Below are 25,194 nucleotides of genomic sequence, written 5' to 3' on the forward strand. Positions count from 1 at the left end.
TTCCAGCCCAATGCACAGCCAATCAGGCTAGACCCAAGGGCCGCTGCTGGCACACAGCTGCCCGGCAGGGGCACCGCTTTTGCGAAGGAGCGCACCCGGCGTGCCTGCCACTCCCCGCAGGCCTCCGCACTGCTCTGATGGAGACCCCGCCCACAGCAGCTTAGGGTACTAACCCGGTGGCTGCTCCAGGAGTGCAGGTAACCGACACAGGCAGCAGAGAAGGGCAAGGCATCCAGCAAGCAGGAAAGGACTTTCTTCTCCCAGCTGACACACCTGCAACCTGCCTACAGCCACCGCTATCACCATGAAAAGGCAAAAAAATTTAGTCCAGTCCAAGATAGTTCAGACAACACCTAAGAGAGAATCTGCAGAGACAGACCTAACCAGTCTGAAAAAGAATTCAAAATAAAAATCATAAACATGGTAACAGAGCTGCAGAGAAATATGCAAGAGCTAAGGGATGAAGTCCGGAGGAAGATTACAGAAGTGAAACAAACTCTGGAAGGATTTATAAGCAGAATGGATAAGATGCAAGAGGCCATTGATGGAATAGAAACCAGAGAACAGGAATGCATAGAAGCTGACGCAGAGAGAAATAAAAGGATCTCCAGAAATGAAACAATATTAAGAGAACTGTGTGACCAATCCAAAAGGAACAATATCCGCATTATAGGGGTACCAGAAGAAGAAGAGAGAGAAAAAGGGATAGAAAGTGTCTTTGAAGAAATAATTGCTGAAAACTTCCCCAAACTGGGGGAGGAAATAGTTGCTCACACTACGGAGGCACACAGAACTCCTGAGAGACGGGACCCAAAGAGGACAACACCAAGACACATAATAATTAAAATGGCAAAGATCAAGAACAAGGACAGAGTATTAAAGGCAGCCAGAGAGAGAAAAAAGGTCACCTATGAAGGAAAACCCATCAGCCTATCATCAGACTTTTCAACAGAAACCTTACAGACCAGAAAAGAATGGCATGATAGATTTAATGCAATGAAACAGAAGGGCCTTGAACCAAGGATACTGTATCCAGCACGATTATCATTTAAATATGAAGGAGGGATGAAACAATTCCCAGACAAGCAAAAGTTGAGGGAATTTGCCTCCCACAAATCACCTCTACAGGGTATCTTAGAGGGACTGCTCTAGGTAGGAGTACTCCTAAAAAGAGCACAAAACAAAACACCCAACATATGAAGAATGGAGGAGGAGGAATAAGAAGGGAGAGAAATAATCATCAGACTGTGTTTATAATACCTCAATAAGCAAGTTAAGTTAGACAGTAAGGTAGTAAACAAGCTAACCTTGAACCTTTGTTAACCACGAATCTAAAGCCTGCAATGGCAATAAGTACATATCTTTCAATAATCATCCTAAATGTAAATGGACTGAATGCACCAATCAAAACACACAGAGTAATAGAATGGATGAAAAAGCAAGACCCATCTATATGCTGCTTACAAGAGACTCACCTCAAACCCAAAGACATGCACGGATTAAAAGTCAAGGGATGGAAAAAGATATTTCATGCAAACAACAAAGAGAAAAAGCAGGTGTTGCAATGCTAGTATCAGACAAAGTAGACTTCAAAATAAAGAAAGTAACAAGAGATACAGGACATTATATAATGATAAAGGGCTCAGTCCAACAAGAGGATATAACCATTATAAACATATATGCACCCAATACAGGAGCACCAAAATATGTGAAACAAATACTAACAGAATTAAAGGAGGAAATAGACTGCAATGCATTCATTCTGGGAGACTTCAACACACTACTCACCCCAAAGGACAGATCCACCAGGCAGAAAATAAGTAAGGACACAGAGGCACTGAAGAACACACTAGAACAGATGGACCTAATAGACATCTATAGAACTCTACATCTAAAAGCAACAGGATACACATTCTTCTCAAGTGCACATGGAACATTCTCCAGAATAGACCACATACTAGGCCACAAAAAGAGCCTCAGTAAATTCCAAAAGATTGAAATCCTACCAACCAACTTTTCAGACCACAAAGGTATAAAACTAGAAATAAACTGTACAAAGAAAACAAAAAGGCTCACAAACACATGGAGGCTTAACAACACACTTCTAAATAATCAATGGATCAATGACCAAATTAAAATGGAGATCCAACAATATATGGAAACAAATGACAACAACAACACAAAGCCCCAACTTCTCTGGGATGCAGCAAAAGGAGTCTTAAGAGAAAAGTATATAGCAATCCAGGCATATTTAAAGAAGGAAGAACAATCCCAAATGAATAGTCTAATGTCACAATTATCAAAATTGGGAAAAGAAGAACAAATGAGGCCTAAGGTCAGCAGACGGAGGGACATAATAAAGATTAGAGAAGAAATAAATAAAATTGAGAAGAATAAAACAATAGAAAAAATCAATGAAACCAAGAGCTAGTTCTTCAACAAAATAAACAAAATAGATAAGCCTCTAGCCAGACTTATTAAGAGAAAAAGAGAATCAACAGATTCAAAAACGAGAAAGGAAACATCACAACGGACCCCACAGAAATACAAAGAATTATTAAAGACTACTATGAAAACCTATATGCTAACAAGCTGGAAAACCTAGAAGAAATGGACAACTTCCTAGAAAAATACAACCTTCCAAGACTGACCAAGGAAGAAGCACAAAATCTAAACAGACCAATTACCAGCAAAGAAATTTAAGCAGTAATCAAAAAACTACCCAAGAACAAAACCCCCAGGCCAGATGGATTTACCTCAGAATTTTATCAGACATACAGAGAAGATATAATACCCATTCTCCTTAAAGTTTTCCAAGAAATAGAAGAGGAGGGAATAATCCCAAACTCATTCTGTGAAGCTAACATCACCCTAATACCAAAACCAGGCAAAGACCCCACCAAAAAAGAAAATTACAGGCCAATATCCCTGATGAATGTAGATGCAAAAATACTCAACAAAATATTAGCAAACCGAATTCAAAAATACATCAAAAGGATCATACACCATGACCAAGTGGGAGTCATCCCAGGGACGCAAGGATGGTACAACATTCAAAAATCCATCAACATCATCCACCACATAAACAAAAAGGACAAAAACCATATGATTATCTCCATAGATGCTGAAAAAGCATTTGATAAAATTCAACATCCATTCATGATAAAAACTCTCACATAATGGGTATAGAGGGCAAGTACCTCAACATAATAAAGGCCATATATGATAAGCCCACAGCCAACATCATAGTGAACTGCAAGAAGCTGAAAGCTTTTCCACTGAGATCGGGAACCAGACAGGGGTGCCCACTCTCCCCACTGTTATTCAATATAGTACTGGAGGTCCTAGCCATGGCAGACAAAACAAAGAAATACAAGGAATCCAAATTGGTAAAGAAGAAGTTAAACTGTCACTATTTGTAGATGACATGATATTGTACATAAAAAACCCTAAAGACTCCACTCCAAAACTAACTGAACTGCTATCGGAATACAGCAAAGTTGCAGGATACAAAATTAACACACAGAAATCTCTGGCTTTCCTATACACTAACAATGAACTAATAGAAAGAGAAATCAGGAAAACAATTCCATTCACAACTGCTTCAAAAAGAATAAAATACTTATGAATAAACCTAACCAAGGAAGTGAAAGACCTATACCCTGAAAACTATAAGACACTCTTAAGAGAAATGAAAGAGGACACTAACAAATGGAAACTCATCACATGCTCTTGGCTAGGAAGAATTAATATCATCAAAATGGCCATCCTGCCCAAAGCAATATACAGATATGATGCAATCCTTATCAGATTACCAACAGTATTCTTCAACGAACTGAAACAAATAGTTCAAAATTTCATATGGAAACACCAAAGACCCCGAATAGCCAAAGCAATCCTGAAAAGGAAGAATAAAGTTGGGGGGATCTCACTCCCCAACTTCAAGCTCTACTACAAAGCCACAGTAATCAAAACAGTTTGGTACTGGCACAAGAACAAAGCCACAGACCAGTGGAACAAAATAGAAACTCCAAGCATTAACCCAAACATATATGGTCAATTAATATATGATCAAGGAGCCATGGACATATAATGGGGAAATGACAGTCTTTTCAACAGATGGTGCTGGCAAAACTGGACAGCTACATGTAAGAGAATGAAACTGGATCACTGTCTGATCCCGTACACAAAAGTAAATTTGAAATGGGTCAAAGACCTGAATGTAAGTCATGAAAGCATAAAACTCTTAGAAAAAAGCATAGGCAAAAATCTCTTGGACATAAGCATGAGTGACTTCTTCATGAACATATGTCCCTGGGCAAGGGAAACAAAAGCAAAAATGAACAAGTGGGACTATGTCAAGCTACATGTGAAAGAATGAAACTGGATTACTGTCTTGCACCATATACATGAATTCAAAATGGGTTAAAGACTTAAATGTAAGACCTGAAACCATAAAACTTCAAGAAGAAAATATAGGCAGTGAACTCTTGAACATTGGCATTAGTAATTTTTTTCTAGATACATCTTCCCAGGCAAAGGACACAAAGCAAAAATGAGGAAGTTGAACTACATCAAACTACAAGTCTTCTCTACAGCAAAGGAAACCAACAAAACAGAAAGGCAGCCTGCTGAATGGGAGAAGATATTTGGGAATGATATACCCAATAAGTAGTTAACATCAAAAATACATAAAGAATTCATCCAGCTCAACACCAAAAAAAACAAACAATCCAATTTCAGAAATGGGCAGGAGACTATAGACATTCTCCCAAAGAAAACATACATATGGCCAACACACATGAAAAGATGCTCCGCATCAGTAATCCCTCAGGGAAATGCAAATCAAAACCATAATGAGATATTACCTCGCACTAATCAAAATTGATAGTATTAAAAAAAAAAAAGAAATAACAGGGGCTGGCAAGGATGTGGAGACAAAGGAACCCTCATACACATTTGATAGGAAGTAATTTATGGCAGCTACAAATAAAACAGCAGTTTCTCAAAAAAGTAAAAATAGAAATACAGTATGACCCTGTAACTCCACTTCTGGGAATTTATCCAAAGAAAACAAAATCACTGATTCTAAAAGATATGTGCACATTGCATCCTTGTTTACAATAGCAAAGATACTGAAACAACCCACGTGCCCAGTGATAGATTAGTGAATAGAAGTCGTGGTACATAGATAAACAGTGGGATATTACTCAGCCATAAAGAAAGAAGGAAATTTTGCCATTTGCAACAACATGGATGGACTAGAGGGTATTAATGCTAAGTGAAAAAAGTCAAACCCAAAAAAGATAAATGGTATATGATTTCACTTACTGTGGAATCTAAACAACAAAACAAATGGACAGACCAAACAGTAAAAGACTCATAAACAGAACAGACTTGTGTTTGCCATTGGGAAGGGGCATGGGGGAATGGGTGAAATATGTGAAGAGGGGATAAGGATGTACACAACTCAAATTATAAAATAAATTAGCTGTGGGGATGAAAGTGTAATATAGTGAATATAGTAAATAATATAATGTCTTTCATGGTAGACTATTAACTATACCTCCTGTGGTGAGCATTTAATAATGTAGTTTGTTGTTAAATCAGTAATGTGTACACCTGAAGCCAACATAATATTGCATATCAACTATACAATAAAAATAAACTCATACACAAAATATATGTATACTGTATTTTACCTGTGGAGTTACTGTACTGGTGCTTTGTATTTTGGCGTGGATTATACTGTATAGTATCTTTTCATTAGGTCAGAACGGCTAGCAACACTTTCTCCATTTTTGTGTATCTGAGAATGACTAAATTTCCTTGTTGTTTTTAAAGGGTATTTTTGCGGAATATAGAATTATTTGTCAACAGTCTTTTTCAGTTCCTTGAACATGTCTTCCCACTGCCTTCTTGGTCTTCATGGTGTCTGATGTGATATTGGCTGTTAGTCTCATTGAGAATCCCTTGTATCTGATGAGTTTTTTCGTCTCTCTCTCTCTCTCTCTCTCTCTTTCTCTTTCTCAAGGTTTAATCCTTATCTTTGGTTTCTGGCTCTTTGATTAGAATGCATGTAAGTGTGGCTTTGTTGGAGTTTATCCTACTTGGAGTTTGTAGCTTCTTGGTTGTGTAAATGTTTTCATCAAATTTGGGAAATTATCAGCCATCGTTTCTTCTTTGTACTCCTTTCTCTTCTCTCCTCACACTACCATGCATGAATGTTGGTATACGTGATGGTATCCCACATGTCTCTGAGGCTGTTCTTTTTTTTTTTTCTTTTTTTCTGCTTTGTACTCTCCCCTCTTGTCCATTCGTCCGTTTGTTCTTTCCCTCATTCCCTCTTCTTCCCTATCTCCTTTCTTTCCTTCCTCTTCTCAGGCTGGATCATCTCAGTTGGCCTACATACTGAAATTCACTGATTCTTTTTTTCTGACATTTCAATCTGATGTTGAATCCAACCTAGAGAACTTTGCATTTTATTTTCATTACTATACTTTTCAACTCCAGAATTCCTATTTGTTTCTTTTTAAAAACTTCTATTTATTTATATTTTTTATTTGGTGAGATATACTCCTGATACTCTCTTTTATTCCTTTATACATGCTTTCCTTTAATTCTTCGAACATATTTAAAATGGCTGATTTAGATAGTAACTGCACTAGTGGGGATTAGGATTTAAGGTATGTAACTGTTGAACCACTGTGTTGTACACTTGAAACCAATGTAAAATTGTGTATCAATGATGCTTCAGTTGAAAGTGAAATAAAATAAAATGGCTGAGTTTAAGTTTTTGTCTTGGAAATCCAGTATCTGGCCCTTTTCAGAGATATTTTCTTGTGACTTTTTATTCCTGTGTGTGGACCATAGTTTGTTGTTTTCTTTGCATTTATCATAACTGTTTTGCATAAAGAACAGGATATTATAAATAATGCAGTGTGACAGCTGTAGAAATCAGATTATCCCCCATCTCAGGATATCTTGTTATTGCTGTTTGTTTGTTTAGTGACTTTTCTTAACTAATTCTGTGAAGTCAGTAGTCTTTGTATTGTATGGCCACTGACAGCTGTGCTTAGCTAGATTAGTGGTCAAGTAATGATTAAACAGATTTCCTTAAATATGTAGAACCATAAGATTCTTAGTCTTTGCCTATGGGTTATGTGTGTGTTGGGGCAGGACAACCTCAGAACTGATGAGAGAGGATAGGAATAGGGCAGTTTAAAGTGCTGCAAAACTTGTCCTTCTTGTCCTTATCAAGAGTTAGCCAATAATCTTTTGTTTTCCCATCAAGGTATCATTGATATACAATGCTATAAAGGTTTCATATAAGCAACATTGTGGTTAGTACATTCACCCATATTATCAAGTCCTCCCACCCCACGCCATTGCAGTCACTGTCTATCAGCATAGTAAGATGCTATAGAGTCACTACTTGTCTTCTCTGTACTATACTGCCTTCCCTGTGACCCCCCCTACATTATGCTAATCATAGCACCCCTTAATGCCCCTCTCCCTCCCCCTCTACCCCCTTCCATTTGGTAATTGCTAGTCCCTTCTTGGAGTCAGTTAGTCTGCTGTTGTTTTGTTTCTTCACTTTTGCTTCATTGTTATATGCCACAAATGAGTGAAATCATTTTATACTTGTCTTTCTCAGCCTGGCTTATTTCACTGAGTATAATACTGTCTAGCTCCATCCATGTTGTTGCAAATGGTAGAATTTGTTTTCTTCTAATGGCTGAATAATATTCCATTGTGTATATGTACCACCTCTTCTTATCCATTCATCTACTGATGGACACTTAGGTTGCTTTGTCCTTGGTTATTGTAAATAGTGCTGTGACTGACATAGGAGTGCGTATGTCTTTTTGAATTGGGGATCCTGTTTCCTTTTGGTAAATTGCTAGGAGTGGGATTCCTGGGTCAAATGGTATTTCTATTTTTAGTTTTCTGAGGAACCACCATACTGCTTTCCACAGTGGTTCTAATTTACATTCCCACCAACACTATAGGAGGTTTACCCTTCCTCCACATCCTCGCCAGCATTTGTTGTTCCTTATCTTTTGGATGGTGGCCATCCTAACTGGTGTGAGGTGATATCTTATTGTGGTTTTAATTTGCATTTCCCTGTGGAGCATCTTTTAATGTCCCTGTTGGCCATCTGAATTTCTTCTTTGGAGAATTCTCTGTTCACATCTTCCACCCATTTTTTAATCAGGTTATTTGCTTTTTTGTTGTTGAGGCATTGTGAGTTCTTTATATATTTTGGATGTTAACCCCTTGTCAGATATTCATTTACAAATATATTCTCCCATACTGTAGGGGTCCTTTGCTGTACAAAAGCTTTTTAGTGTGATGTAGTCCCATTTGTTCATTTTCCTTCTGTTTCCCTTGCCCAAGGAGATGTGTTCAAGAAAAAGTTGCTAATGTTTATATTCAGGAGATTTTTGCCTATGTTGTCCCCTAAGAGTTTTATGGTTTCATGACTTACATTCAGGTCTGTGATCCATTTCGAGTTTACTTTTGTGTATGGAGTTAGATCGTACTCCAGTTTCATTCTCTTACATGTAGCTGTCCAGTTTTGCCAACACCAGTTGTAGAGGAGGCTGTCATTACCCCATTGTATAGCCATGGATCTATTATTGTATATTAATTAGCTGTATATGTTTGGATTAATATCAGGGCTCTTTATTCTATTCCAGTGATACATGGTTCTGTTCTGTGCCAGTACCAAATTGTTTAGATTACTGTGGCTTTGTTGCAGAGCTTGAAGTCCCCATACTCTATTCTTCCTTCTCAGGATTGCTTTGACTATTCAGGGTCTTTTGTGGTTCCATATGAATTTTAGAACTATTTGTTCCAGTTCATTGAAGAATGCTGCCGGTATTTTGATAGGGATTACACTGAATCTGTAGATTGCTTTAGGCAGGATGGCCATTTTGACAATATTAATTATTCCTATACATGAACATAGGATGTATTTCCTTTCACTGGTGTCTTTTTTAATTTCTCTCATAAGTGTCTTGTAGTTTTCAGGGTATAGGTCTTTCACCTCCTTGGTTAGGTTTATTCCTAGATATTTTATTCTTTTTCATGTGATAGTAAATGGAATTATTTTCCTGATTTCTCTTTCTTGTAGTTCATTGTTAGTGCATAGGAACACAACAGATTTCTGTGTATTAATTTTGCATCCTGCAACTTTGCTAAATTCACTTATTCTAATAGTTTTGGAGTGGATTCTTTAGGGTTTTTTATGTACAATATCATGTCTTCTGCAAATAGTGTCAGTGTAACTTCTTCCTTACCAATCTGGATGCCTTTTATTTCTTTGTGTTGTCTGATTGCCATGGCTAGGACCTCTAGTACTATGTTGAATAAAAGTGGGGAGAGTGGGCATCCTTGTCTTGTTCCTGATCTTTAAGGAAAAGCTTTCAGCCTCTCGCTGTTAAGTATAATGTTGACTGTGGGTTTGTCATATATGGCCTTTATTATGTTGAGGTACTTGCTCTCTATACCCATTTTGTTGAGAGTTTTTATCATGAATGGGTGTTAAATTTTGTCAAATGCTTTTTTGGTATCTATTGAGATGATGATGTGATTTTTGTCCTTCTTTTTGTTGATGTGGTGTATGATGTTGATGGATTTTCGAATATTGTACCATCCTTGCATCCCTGCAATAAACCCTACTTGATCATGATGGATGATCTTTTTGATGTATTTTTGTGTTCAGTTTGCTAGTATTTTGTTGAGTATTTTTGCATCTATGTTCGTCAGGAATATTGGTCTGTAATTTTCCTTTTTGTGGTGTCTTTGCCTGGTTTTAGTATTAGAATGATGCTGGCCTCATAGAATGAGTTTGATAATATTCTCTCCTCTTCTACTTTTTGGAAACCTTTAAGGAGGATGGATATTAGGTCTTCTCTAAATGTTTGATAAAATTCAGTGATGAAGCCATCTGTTCCAGGGGTTTTGTTCTTAGGTAGTTTTTTGATTACCAAATCAGTTTCATTGCTGGTAATTGATCTGCTCACATTTTCCGTTTCTTCCTGGGTCTGTCTTGGAAAGTTGTATTTTTCTGGAAAGTTTTCCATTTCTTCTAGGTTATCCAATTTGTTAGCATATTATTTTTCATAGTATTCTTTAATAATTCTTTGTATGTCTGTGGTGTCTGTAGTGACTTTTCCTTTCTCATTTCTGATTCTGTTTATGTGTGTACATTGTTTTTTTTTCTTAGTAAGTCTGGCTAAGGGTTTATCAATTTCGTTAATTTTCTTGAAGAACCAGCTCCTGGTTTCATTGATTCTTTCTGTTGTTTATTCTTCTTAATTTTATTTATTTCTACTCTGATCTGTATTATGTTCCTCCTTCTACTGACTTTGGGCCTCACTTGTCCTTCTTTTTCTAGTTCCATTAATCGTGAGTTTAGACTGTTCATTTGGGCCAATATTCTTGAATATACACTTTCTAGAAAGCTTTTGGGTAATTCTAGAATTCTTTTGTTTAATAAATGACATCTACCCTTCCTTCCTCTGCCCCACACACAGAGCAATTAAAATTAAAAGTCCATATCAGACCCACAGTATTGAGAGAGTCAAAGTTGAAGAGAAACCACCAGCTTTCTGAAGGATATTTTCCTGACTTTTTCCTTGATTCAGTCTACTTTCTACCTTTCTCAAGTTTAGCCTCATTTGCTGCCTGTGTAGACTGAAAGTTTCTGAAACGATCATGATTTTTCTGGTTTCTTTCATTCTTATAAAATCCTTCCTTTATATATCTCTTTTTTTCTCACTTAATTAGCAAAAAAGAAATCAGAGGGCATTTTAACACTGCTTAGAAATTTCTCTAAGCATATCACCATTTCATTAGGAACATTTTTACTTCCATTTTACTGCACACAATCATGTTGTGAATTTCCTGTCACCACATGATATGTATGATCTTTTTTCAACTTTCCAGTAACATTTACTGCATTTATCTATAACTTTTTTCCATGCAGCCTTATCAGGGAATATGAGGCCACTAATACAGTCTCTTCAAGGTACTTTAGGCTTATTTTAACACCAAAGCCCATTTCCTGGTTCTAAAGCCACATCTGCATTGTAGGTTTTCATTAACAGCAGCATCCCACTAACGAGTACCAAAATCTGTATCATCTATTAGGATTTAACAAATCATCCCCAAAATTTAGCAGTTTAAAAGAACATTGATTGTCTCAGAACATTTTTTCTGAGCTAGAAATTTTTTTTGGATGATATTTACTGTCATTAGTTTATTTTTATTTATTTTTATTTTTTTTATTAAGGCATCATTGATATACAGTCTTATGAAGGTTTCACAAGAAAAACAATGTAGTTATTACATTCACCCCTATTATCGAGTCCCCCCACCCCATGCCCCATTGCAGTCTCTGTCCATCAGTGTAGTAAGATGCCACAGAGTCCCTATTTGAGCTATGAATCTTGAGAATGGCTTAGCTGTATATTCTGGCTCAATTGCTCACTTGGCTGTAGTGAAAGGATTAGTTATTGTTGCAGCCATCTTGAGGTTGATTTATATGGTATATCTTCCAAATTCACTCATTTGGCTGTTTGCAGGACCTTTTTTATAGGACCACAGTCCTTTCTGTCAGATGTTTTTTCAGAATTCAAAATTCTTTGCTTTGGAAGATGTAGTATAATAAGAGATATTTATTACATAACATCTCCAGAGGGTCCTAAACAGCACCCTGTGATCAAGTGTATTGATACTTCTGTAGGACCATAGGTAGATTCATGTCAACTTAGGTCACATTTTCCTCCTAGATGTGGGGGTAGTTCATTGCTTCTACTCTTCTCCAAAGAGTATATTTTCAAATCTTGCATTTTTGAGTCATGGGTCTATAATGATAGTTGCTATTTGGAGGACTTGCCTTCAGTTATGTTAGATAAGTGCTCTAGCTAATACTGAACCCAAAACTAAGAAGATTTAAGCCTTCAGTCTCAGAAAGCCCTGGAACAGGGCAAGCCAGTTCACATAACAGTCATCTGTCTTGGTAAGAATTGAGGCATTTTAGGAGCAAAGTGCTGGTATCTCTAGAACTGGCTTATTTCTAAGAGGAACAGAGTATGGAGTCTAATCACATGTATGCTTTGTTGTGTTTCCCAACTTACTGTGTTGGACCTCTGAAGGAGCAGAGTAAATAAACAAATTGGGGTGAGGCCAAAAGTCTATGTGAGAAAGACATCCACCTCCCTTCCGCAATACCAGAACTCTTTATCACTATTATATACTGTGTTTATAAGTGGTCTGTGCTTATTCCACATCTCTTACCATATAATCAGTCAGTTGTTTTTACCTCTTGTATATGTTTTAAACAGAATTGTATGTCATTGCTGACCTTCATTATAGTTCTGATAACACATTTGGGATCAAGGATTGATTAAGATCCTCATAATAATATTGCTGTTTTTATAGGAGAATCTTTATGGATGCATGCTGAAATATTTCAAAATGAAATGTCATAATTCTATAATTTACTTTCACTGGTTTTGTAAACAAAAACAAATGAAAAAGAAAGTGAATGTGGCAGAATACTAATAGTTCTTGAATTTTGGTTGACGGTGTCCTTGTATCGTTCTCTATCTTTTTTCTTTATGATTGAAATTCCTTAATATAAAAGTTGAGCACAAAATCCTTGATAATGACATTGAGGCTGTGTATGAAATGCACTTTTGAGAAAGTTGAATAATTCAATGGTAATAAACACTTATTAGAGTTTGGACAGTTAAAAGTTGCTCTGTTACTTATGTACACAATTTGTGTTCACATACTAAGTGTTTTAATATCTAGTAGAATACATTTGAATTAAAATTCTGAAAATGAGCCTCTCTGCATCTCTGATTATCTGTATTTTAGTTTGGGACCAAAAATGTTTATTTTTAAAAAATGATTAAATATGTCAAGTTTTGGGTTGCTATATTATGATACTAATTAAATCTATAAGGGTTTTATTGCTAAGTCCTAGAAACCATTGGCAATTAGAGGCTGAACTAAAAGACCTCTGAAATCGTTAATTTGTAATTAAGTTTAAATATTGGTCTTTTGCATTTCTCATTTTAATGCATATTATATTTATTTCTTCCCTAGATCTTCCTCAGAACTGTGATCCTAACATTCCCCTAGTTGCTCAGGAATTAATGAAAAAGATGATACGTCAGTTTGCAATTGAGTATATTTCAAAAAGTGGTAAAATTCAAGAGAATAGAAATGGTTCAATTGGACCAAGTCTAATATGTAAAAGTATCCAAATGAATCAAGCAGAAAACTCCCTTCAGGAAGAGCAGGAAGGCCCCTTAGATCTCACTGTGAACCGAACGCAAGAACAAAATACTCAGCAAGGTAAGATTTGTGTGTGTGCATGATGTATGATTTTATGTTTTAGTACTCATATGTATATATATCTAACCTTATATTTATAGTAAAGTTTATTTTAGAAGTAATATTACATGTAATTAGGCTGTGTAACATGGACTAGAAAGAAGTGCTAAATTAGAGCTTTTTGTAGTACATTTGACTTTTTTTTATAAAAGAGGATGCTTGAGTTGCTCTCAGTCTCTTTTCACAGTAAGGTGTATGGTGAGAGAATCCTACCAAGCAACTTAAAAGCAAAGAATACAAGTAAAGAGGTGTATATGATAAAAAAAAATTTTTAATGTATAGCTGAGAACATTAAGCATTTGCTGTTCAGATTTTTGCATTTAGGTGAAGAAGAGAAATAGATTTATCTTCAGTTGTTTATGATGTAACTGGGGAAAGAGAAAAGTAAATACATGTGATAAATGTAATGAAATAACGTAATTATATAGAGGTACATTTTTCATAAGAAGCCTGAATTATGAGGGAAAGTTACATTGGAGTTATCTAATAGATGATTGAAGGAAGAGCCATGATTCACAGAGGAAAATAAGTGCCTGTGATGGATGGTAAATGTTCTCTGGAGAAGAGAAAATGAGTAACTTAGGTTGACACAAGTTAGGGATAGCATTGTCAGTCCTAGAAGCCAGAAAATATCAGCATTACGTTTGACTGCAGAAGGCAGTGTTGTGCTTGGGCTCTAAAGACAAGTACTCTAGTCAGTGTTTAAAGAAGATAATCTTTTCAGTTTGTAAGACAGATTAAAATTAGGAGAGGCTGAAATAATGAAAACAATTTTCTGTTTTTGATTTCCTAATTTTAGGTTGTATCAGTTTATTTATGTGGACAGATATGAGAAATATTACAATTATATTGATAGGTTATCGAGAAAGAAATGTCAGTGATGACTGTGATATAAGGCTTAAGGAAAAAATGTCATCAATAGAATTTTGGAACTTAGAAAGCATAGGATTCTTAGAGTTCTGTTTTGCTTTTCTGTTTCACACTCTGTTAGATCTCTTCTCATTTGTGGGAGGTAGTTCATTGTTCTAAAGAGAATAAAACATTGGCTTTGGTATATGACAGACCTGTGGGAGAAATCCCAGCTCTGCTACTTCAGTTACTGGAACAACTTTACCAGTTGGAGCTTTCATTTCCTCATTTGTTACTTGGCAATAATAATAACAAGCTTATTAGGGCAATGTGAAAGTTAAATACAAAATAACGAATTTATAAAAGGTAACAGTAAGTCTCTTCTTACTCTGTCTCTCCTGGTCCTTGCCACCACAGAAGAGAGGCTTTAAAAGTACTATGATAGTGATCTGAAAATAATTGTATGCTTATTACATACATGTAATACATACATGTAGTACTAAAGTAGGACCGAATTTTCTCTGAATGACCCAATGAGTAGAATTAGGACCACTAACAAGAAGTTAGGTGAAAACAGATTTCAAGTCCCTATAAGAAAGAATATTTCTAAGGATCAGACATTTCTTAAATGGAACTGGAAAATGATTTTTCTGTTGTCTTATCATTAGAGGTATTCAAAAACATCAAGTGAGTGGTTGGACTAGATGACATTTTAAAAGTAAATTTCCAGTCCTTACATTCTGTGATTCCGTGAGCTGAAGTGGTAATGCAGATCCAAGTATATGTCGAAAACAAGTAATAAAATTTTTTAAAAATTGTGTTATTCTAGGCAAAGTGAACAAATATGTGAACATCTTGAGGTTGAAAACATTAATGGTGGTGGATAGATACTACTATAAGTAGTCTTCCTGAAGATTTTTATTTTAAGGGATAACTTCTTGTCATGTATAATTTCAGTGTTCTTACTTCAAGATGGGATTTTTCCTAGTGTGGCTTGTAGTATAGAGAGCAGGGAAGAGAATGGTAATAGATGAGGCTAAAGAATTAGGCAGGGACCAGATTGTGAGAAAACCATGTAAAAAATACTAAGGACTTTGACTTTTCAGTCACAGAAAAGCTGCCACAGAAAGCTGCTAGATTGCTTTATGCAGAGAGTAATAAAGTCAGATTTTCTTCTATAAAGCCATTCTGCTGTGGTATATAGATGGATAGGCTCTAACTTTGCCTACTCGCATGCCAATTTGTTTTAAATGTCCATATAAGAAAGCATATTTCTAAGGATGAGACATTTCTTAAATGGAACTGGGAAAATGATTTCTTGGTTGCATACCCTTTGATGCATTTGTGTGCACACGCATGTGTCTATGTGTATGTATATCTTATGTATACTAATCTTTCCACAAATTAACATTTTTAAGGTTGAAATAAAGTTATAAATTTTAGATGTTTTATTAATCATAGTGACTTCACCAGTAGTATCATATTATGCAATACAGACTTTGGGAGAGTTTAATTAGTAATGATAGAGGGTGTAAATCCATATTTCAAATAGTTTTCCTAAGAATTAAATTTTTGGCCTAATTTCAGTGTTCTTACCTTATACTATAATCAAAGTGCTCATATTAGCAGTAGCAGTGTTAGTTCTACCTTTGTTTGTTTATTATTTGCTAGTGGCATACATTTTTCATATTCTCACTCTGTAATTTAACAGTACTCATTTAAGCCATTGTTTGTTTTGTGAGTTACTTTATTCAGATAGATAACCAGTTGATAATATAATCATTGATAATGTGGATACTTGCGGGTAGTCTGACCTGTAAATCTAAAACATTATCAATCACAAGTGACTTTACAGGTTTTATAAGATTTTGCATGACCTTAAAGCAGCAGATAATTCCTTTCTTTACAAACTATCTTAAAGAATGGGAAAGAGAAATAATTGGTATAATCTTGATACCAAAACCAGACAAAGATAACAAAAGAAAGAAAAGTTGCAAACTGGTCTTACAAATCTAGGTGCAAAAATCCTAAATATTAGCAAATTGAATATAGTGAAGTATAAAAAAACAATAAATAATGACTAGGGAGGCACAGATGATTCCACATTTGAAAACCTTTATGATTTCCCACATTACAAAAAAAAAAAACTAAACCATATCATCCTAATAGATACACGAAAAAAAGAAGCTGACATATTTATGATGAAAAATGCAAGTTCAAAGGAAGAAATTTGCAACTTAAAGATCTTTATCATTATAGTAACAATCATGAAGAATTTATAAGTCCTACACAAAACAAGATCAAATGTGGGCTGAGATGGGAACACTTCATTGGCCTTGTTGGTGTAGTTTTCTGCCATGAGGTCCAGTGATGAGCTTTTGTTTTTCAAGTCTAAACACCTATGGAAGAAAATGTTATGTTCCGTGCTTGGGAAGATGCTACATTTAAATAAACCTGAAGAATAAGAACATAATACACCTAGATGATTCATGTCCTTTCCAAACGAACCTTCTCTGACTTTAGGGAAAGAGGAAAGGAATGATAATTAAAAATTGCAAATCAAGGCATACCACTCATCTGCTTAAAACCATTTCATGGGTTAGCGTTGATCTTAGAAAAAGGTCTAAAATCCTGAACTCACTAAGATCCATCCCTTCCCTACCTATTCAGCCTCATTCTGTGTCTCTTTTTCCTGTCTTCATACTAGCTTCTTCAAAGTTTCTTGAATATGTTAAACACTCTGGCTTCAGAACATTCACACATGCTATTGCCTCTCTGTATAAGCCACTCCCTATCCACCGTCATTTTTTTCTAAGTAACTCTTACTCATTTATTGTTTTTGTTTTTCTGGTCTCCTTTTAAACATCACTTCTCTAGGAAAACCTCCACCATATCTCCTAAATTGGGTACACACACACATACACACACATCTCTCTCTCACTATCTCTTACTAATTCCTACCAGAATTTAATTTAGGTCTCCTGTATTTTCTCATAGCATCTTACATTTTTTTGTAGCACTTATCATCCTTCTAATTATTTGTTTCCTCATTTGTTATTTTTTTCTTCCTCTGTTATTTTCTTTTAGATGATGTTTTTTCCCTGTTTCACTTTTTTCCTTTGCTAATTTTAAAGTTAAATACTCTATTGCTATTCTATTAGTGGTTATGCTAGAAAGCTTTAAATGAGTAGTTAACTCAACTGTTAATATAAGGCACTTAGTGTTTTAACTTCCCACCTCACCCAGCACATGTGGCCATTATATCAGTACTTTAGTTCTCTTTTTATGACATCACAACTTAAACATTATTAACTGTTTTATATCATCAATTTTTCCTTAGATTTGCATATGATTACCTTTTCTCTGCTCTCCATTCCTTCCTGTATCTCAGATTTTCTTCTGGGATCAGAAGTTTTTTTAATACAGATCTGTCAGTAGGAAGCTCTCAGGCTTTTTGTTCGTTTATTTGCCTTGGTTCTTATAAGATAGTTTTTCTGGGTATGCAAATCTAGTCTGACAATTGTTTGTTCTTCAGCACTTCTACTGTGATTGTGTCTTGGTTTCTGTTGTTGCTTTAACTGCCCAACTAGTCTTTCCTTTGTAGGTAATCTTCATACTCTACTTTTAACTCCTTTCTGTCTTTCCCTATTTTGTTTACAATGTTCTGCAGGTTGTCTTGTATAAGCTTGGGTATAATTTCTTTTATTTATTCTCTTTCGGAGTCATGATTCCTAAAACTGAGGACAGATGTCTCTAATCATTTATATTTTATTTGGCTATTATCTTTTTAAATGTTGTGTAACTTTCATTTTATCTCCTGTCAAAATCTGCTGAGATGTATTTTGGGATCCTCCCATATTGTCCTCCATATCTTTTATTTTCTTTTTCCTGTCTTCTACCTCTTTGTCTCTTTGTTTTGGACCCTGATTCATTTATTTAAAACTATCTCCAGACTTACTGGTTTTCTCCTGAGCTATTCTAATCATTGTTTAACCTGTATCTTGGGTTTCTAATTTGTTACTGTATTTTTCACTGCCAGAAGTTACTTGTTACTTTTTTGAAATATGCCTGCCAGTATGCCCTTAATTTCACAAAAGAATCAATAAGCAAGATAATAAGAGGGACATATGAGGATATTTTAGGTAAGGTGGTCAGGAAGGTCTTCCTGAAAAGTGAGTTTGACCAGAGAACTTGAATAATGAGAAGTCCTCCAGATGAAGATCTGAATGCAGGGCATTCCATGGAGAAGAAATATGAAATACAAAGACAAAAATATCAGAATTCAAAGAAAGCAGAAACGAATCAGGTATGTTTGAGCAACTGTATGAGGATTGTCTCAGTTACTTAAAAATGAAGAGGCATTTAAAGTTTTTCCATAAAGGCAGATTATAGAGTGTCAAGAAATATCATTGTTATAGTATATATAAGCTGAGTTTTTCCTTTTTTCTGTTTCATAAATATGGCAAACAAAAAGCCCTGTACTTCAAATTCAGACATTCCATAAATATTATCATGTAAACAAACCATCACTTACTAACCTAATAGCTGTATGAAGCAAAGAAAGAAAAAAAGAAAAGAAACCAGCTTCCTTTGTAGCCATTACATTTTTCTGGAATATTTGTTATAGTTTGATCAATGTACTAAAATAAAACTGGATTTTCATGCTCAAGTTAAATAAAGTAAAGCTGATATTACTTTTATACTTAAATCTTCCTCTTAGTTCTCTAGTACTTGAAGAACAAAATTTAAATTACTTTCCATGACTTATACGGCTTTTCTAAGATTTTATCTCTCCCTGCCTTCTTCTCTGGATTTATTCCTTTCTCTCTGGCTTAGTTATACACTCTCTATTTCTGACATGCCAAGCTCACTCCACTTCACAGCCTTCACTTTTGTTGATTGTTTTGCCTAGATTACTCTGCCTTGAGCTCTTCATATTTCTCTGGCTAATACCTATTCATCATTTATATCTCAACTTAAATATCACCTTAACAATGAGAAAATGATAAATCCCAGTATGTAAAAATAACTTGTGTGTGATAAAGAAGCAAGAGCCATTAGAATAATTAAGAGGCAAATGGCATTCTCTGAAAAAATACTTGGAATTTATATTGCAAAATAAGACTATTAAATCTAATGCATTGGAAGTTTCAAGAAATTGAGAGGTAAAAGATCAATAACCCGATAGAGAAATGATCATAATTGTACTGTCAGTTCATAGAAGAAATTTTTAAAGTCTTTAACCAGGAAAATACACTCCTATACTCACAGGAAATACACACTCATATGTCATTCATACCTATTAGATAATAGGAGTTCAAGGCTAACAACATAACCTGTTTGGTGAGGCTTTGAAGAAACAAACACTCTTGTGCATTAGTGAGGGAATACAAACTGATACAGTACTTTATGGAAGGGAATTGACAGTATCTCCTAAACTTATATATGCATTTACACAAATATGGAATGATACATATTCAAGGTTATTAAGGGCATTATTTACAATGGCAAAGGATTGGAAATAACCAAAGTGGTTAATTAATCCACTGTGTGGATGTACAATCAGCATCTGAGAAAAAGGGGTGAGAAGAATCTCTTAATAGTGACATTTCCAGGTTTTATTGTTAGGTCATAAAAGCCAGATGTAGAACAGTGTGTATTATACATTCTCTTTTGTGAAAACAAAGCATGAAGTAAATGAGGCAAGAGGGGACAGAATAGAAGTGCTGTGAACTAATCTTGTTATATAATATTATGTAAATATCTTACATATTCCAAAGAATAAACATTTTTAAAAATTAAAGCAATTCCTAATGTTTGAAAAAGAATATAACAAATGAACCTGGCTGCATCAAGTTAATAACATATTGACACTGAAAAAAGATATTATGTATGGTGACTTTACACAGTATTTTGCCTATACATTCTTAGTAGAATATGTTTTAAGGATAAGGAGAGATTCAAAGAGATCCTAATCCTCTTTTGGTAATATTAGTAGTAATATTGCCATTGTTATTTTGAATCTACATGGTATATCAAATAGCATTTTAACATTGTAAGGAAACTAAGATTTTCAGAGTAAGAGAAGAAACAAACTAGTAAAATCAAAGAAAACCGTATGATATTACATGTGGATTGGAAATGTCAGTGCAAAGTCAGAAAGTTTTTTTCTTTTCAAAAATATGTATTCCCTAATCTGACTACTGAACTACTCTACACATAATGGCAACTCAGCAGCATTCAACCTAAACCTAGATTGTGGTCTATAAACATTATTTTCCTTTAAAAGGAAGCAGGCCTCCTTGGAATCCAGGTCTGAATTAGAAAATAAAGTAAACCCAGAACATTTTTGTGCCAACAAGCAAAGAAGCTCCAAAGACTAATTTATTAACTGAATCCAGGATCCACTGTTTGCTAAAGTGTTCCCCATTGGCCAAGTATGAGAACATTTGAGCATCAAAATGAAGAACAATGGTAACAGAAGCATATTGAATGTTTTAAAGTCCAATAGTTTATGATGATCAAAAAAACAGAGTACCCCTCAAAAGTCATAAGTCTACACTGGAGGTATGTAGCATACCAATTAATTACTGTGAAAATGACCAGTTAAAGGAAAAAGTTAAGCATTTATCCTGCTTTTCTTTTATAAACTGTATTTCAGGACAACCAAATAGCTTTAATTTAGGAAAGAATCTTGAAGAATTCCAGTAATAAATACAGAAGACATGATAGACTTAAAATATTACTGTTTTGCAGAAGGAACAAAAATAGCAGTAGACTCACTGACACCAAGAAGGAAATAATGGTTACCAAGGTGGAGGGATTAGCATAGGTGGGAGGGAAGGGTGAAGGCGATAAAGGGGCACAATGATTTATATACACAATGTGAGTTGGTCACGGGGATAGTAGTACAGCATGGAGAACATAGTCAATGCTTCTGTAACATCTTTCTCTGTTGATAGTAACTGTACTAGAGGGAGTGAGGATTTAATAATATGGGTAACTGTGGAACCACAGTCTTGTATATTTGAAACCAACATAAGATTGTATGTCAACAATGCCTTAATAAAAAAAATGGGAAAAAAATATTACTGTTTGTCAATTCCTAATAAGATAATTGAATCAACATCATCAAAAGATAAAACTGTTAAAGTAAAAGTTCTTTGGAGAATTTTACAATGGGAGGGGTCAAACTGTCACCATCAGGACACTGATCACTTGAGCATCACTGAAAATACACCTTATGTGGCCTTGATGTGTTGCATCATTTGTGAAATATATTTGCCAAAAACTTTTAACTTGAGTCAAAGCATTTCTTTAGGTCAGTTGTTCTCTCTCCCTCTCCTTCCCTCCTCCCAGAGCTCATTCCCACAAATCATATATTATATAATCATCTGTAACTTTTGTTTTTGGTAAATAATATTTTTAAATATCCTTCTATTACTAGACATTTTTTGCAGAGTCATTTTAATAGTTAAATTGATTTATTTAGCTGAGTTGTATTCTGTTTTGTGGAAGGATTATGTTGTATTGAATTCTACACCTTCAGACATATATAAGTAGACATACTTGAGCTAAGATTTTGCGCTCAATCTTAATTTTTATCTCAGAGTAAATTCCTAGAAGTGAAATTGCTGTATCAAAGAGAATGCATAAAGTGATTAGAAGTCAAGATGGTGGGGGTAGGGGTGCATTAGTGACCAGAAAGAGATCTGATGGGAAAGGGAGGCGTCTGGGTTGGTGGTGGTCATCTAGATGCTGCTTACATAGAGATATTCAGTTTGTGTAGATTCAGTAAACTGTACTTATACACATTTTTGTTATTGTCATTTCAATAAAAACTTATTAAAAGCATCACTTTTGGATGAACACGATGGGCTGACAAACATGGTCAGCAAATCGGAAGTCTTCTAATTTGACATTGTTGTAATAAATATTCTTTTCTTAAGATAGATACCTAGAAGATTATGAACATTTTAAAGGTTTTTGATAACATATTGCTAGATTGTTTCCAAAGAGGTGTGTTCCCAAATTAATAATGACCATGTCAAGTTTATTACACCATTACCAATTTTGTAATTTGTCTTTTTAAGCTATTATACAGATTAGAATTGTAGTTGAGTGCGGACTGGAATATGACTTCCTGGTTTTGAATTTCACTACTTACAACTTCATGACCTTGAACAAGATAATTAAACTCACTTTCAGTTTATCATTAAAATTTGCAAATTAAGACCTATTTATATATTGTGTTGTATGAGCACTAAATAGGTTAAAACATGTAATGCTCTTAGTGTAGTGTTTTACATACTTTACACTGTAGAAAAATATACTATAGATTTGTATGTTACTAACATTTTCTAGAAATAAATTTAATATAAATTATTAATAATTGAAGTCCAGGAATCTCCTAGAGAATACAGTAAGAAAAAGTATAAAGGGCCAAAGGCTAACTGGAACAATAAATTGAGGTACTAAAAGAAAGACAAAGACCCATTTTTAAGGAGGTAAAGAAGAAGTGATCAGAGACAGAGGTAGAAATTCCTGTTACCAGACTAAAGTTCAGATTTCTCACCATGGTCTGTAAGGTCCAGTGTGATCTACCTTCCTGTGATATTTCTCATGTTTTACTCTGCCTGGCTTGCTCCACTCTCGCTACCCTGGTCTCTCTGTTATTCCTCAGACATTTCAGACATACCATTCCATATCAGAGTTTTTGCACTAACTTATTCCTTCCTGAAGCTTTTCTCCAGAGTAATCTGCTTGGTTGGTACCCTCACTTTGTTCAGGACTCTGAGTCAAAGAAGCCTGTACTAATAGTACTCAGTAAAATAGGAACCTATTCAGCCTTGCCCTCATTACTGTTGTCCACTTACTGTGCTTTATTTTTCCTAAGAAGCACTTACAATCAACATGAACTACAGTTGTTTGGAATATGAATTCTCTCTCTAGGCCCTAAGCACCAAAGAGACAGGGTACTTTATATGCTTTTTTTTACTGCTGCTTTCCAGATTCTTAAAACAATGCTTTGCACATAGTAAACACTCAATAAAATTAATATTGAGTTCTACATAGTGGGCTATGGGTGGAACATTTTTATTTTTTTTCTTCATTTCTTGCCAAGGAACTTAAATGTTATTAAATTTATATGGTAACAGTAAAACCCAGTTGACTTTTTTTAAAAAACTAAATAGAGTTTTTAAGTATATTTTTAAAACATGTATTTTCTTATAATCTTTTTCTTAAATTCAGTGTTTTAGCTATCAGTAAAAGTATTCATGGTATTTATTGCTGTTTTAAATTCATAGTTTATTTTTGATCTTGAAGTTTGTCAGAGTAACAAAATGTCTGAATATTGAATTGTTCTATTTGTAAATTCAGTATTATAATTGTAATAAAGAATTATATTTTAATAACAAATACTTAGGCAGTTGTCTTCTGAATGGGAATTTTTCCTAAAATGTTACATTATTGTAAGTTATGTCTTCATCCAATCACAGATATGACCACAATATATTATGTAAACAATGGATCAACTGTTGTACATTTCAGTTATTTAAAACAATAAAATTTTATCCCTAGACATCTAAAAACTATGCTGGTTATACATAGAGTCACAGTTTACCTAAAGTATATGTTTCACATGTTGCGAGTCCTAGCAAATGCTCATTAAGGTTCTTATTCATCATCTTATTTTCTGAGCTTCCTGTTCTGTACAACTTACATCATTCCTGCTTTCCCAAAGCATCACCTTGGCAGCCTTGAATAGAAAACAGTTATGGATGAGCAGTCAAATGTCTGTTCACTGCAAAATAGTGGGAAAGGTGACCAAAGGTTGATTGTAAACAGATTTTATATCATAGCCTGTTCGTTTCTTCCTATTACTTGGAAATGCCACTCCTTCTGTGTTCTTTTTTCCTATGTAGTGCCTCCCCAGTTGTGTCCTGTTGCTAAAACCACACGATGAGCATTGCTAGTGGCCACATGTGAAATACAAATGTTAATTTTTAGGTCATGAGTTAGTAGATGAGCAAAATATGAAAAATGTTAAAATGCAAGGATTACCTGTCTGTCACAAATATAAAATTTTTTCTCTTGCAAAAATTATAGGGGATGGAGTGTTAGATCTCTCTACAAAGAAAACCAGCATAAAATCTGAAGAGTCATCCATATGTGATCCTTCTTCTGAAAATTCAATGGCTGGGTAAGCAATATCTAGGAAATTTAATATTAACATAAAATTATCTCTGCAGAGAACTCTTAATATTACTCTGAGTAGATTGACTGACATAGTTTTCCTCCAGAATTTTTGTCACTCATAAGTGTGTGTCTCATACTTTTCATTTGTCCTTTCTCTTTCTTTTTTATTCTTTCTGTTAAAGAAAAGTTATCAGAACAATCACCAAACTTTAGTTCATGTTACTAAAATGAACTACCAATTTAATCAGAGAATACAAACTAAGAAGCGGGACGAATAAAGAGAATTTAAAATTCAGTATTCAGGAGGCAATTTTAAGGAAACTATGTAATTTCATTATTTAATTTTTTTAAATAATCAAGTTTTCAAAGTACTATACTTGTTAATTCTTACAACTTATAGTGTTTATATTTTTTTTCATTGTGCTTTAGGTGTGGTGGCAAACTAATATATCTAGAATCACCACAAAATGTCCTTTCATGCTTTGAAAGCTGTCATTAAATTAAAGAAATAATTAATAGTGAAATGCTGTTCTGTTGGGTTTTTGGATTTTTTTTGGTAACTTTTGCATCTTCCCATTAACAAACCGTGTAGGAAGCTTTTTGTCACATTTAAGTCATAGGTGTCGAGTATAATTTGTTTCAACTAAGGCTGTAGTAGCTTTTGAGTCATAAGGTATAGTAAGCTTTCTGCTTAAAAAACTTTGGAAACTACAGTGATACATTTGAAAT

General features: G+C 34.6%; 1 protein-coding gene across 13 annotated transcripts in view; it reads left to right on the top strand.

Annotated features, from left to right (window-relative positions):
* LCORL (ligand dependent nuclear receptor corepressor like) overlaps nucleotides 1-25,194 on the top strand; it is a 172,296-nt gene that overhangs the window by 114,905 nt on the left and 32,197 nt on the right. For 11 of the 13 annotated variants that reach the window (XR_012131789.1, XM_073237783.1, XM_073237788.1 and 8 more), the window contains 2 exons: nucleotides 13,126-13,377; nucleotides 24,376-24,469. Coding sequence is in view for 12 of the 13 variants with exons in the window: in XM_073237783.1 (XP_073093884.1) it covers nucleotides 13,126-13,377; nucleotides 24,376-24,469 (346 nt within the window). In the remaining variant the exon portion in view is untranslated. Of the gene's footprint in view, nucleotides 1-13,125; nucleotides 13,378-24,375; nucleotides 24,470-25,194 lie in introns of those variants that run through there. The other 2 variants (XM_073237794.1, XM_073237793.1) reach the window with 1 other exon arrangement.

The sequence above is a fragment of the Manis javanica genome, chromosome 5 (assembly GCF_040802235.1).
Source record: "Manis javanica isolate MJ-LG chromosome 5, MJ_LKY, whole genome shotgun sequence".
NCBI lineage: Eukaryota > Metazoa > Chordata > Mammalia > Pholidota > Manidae > Manis > Manis javanica.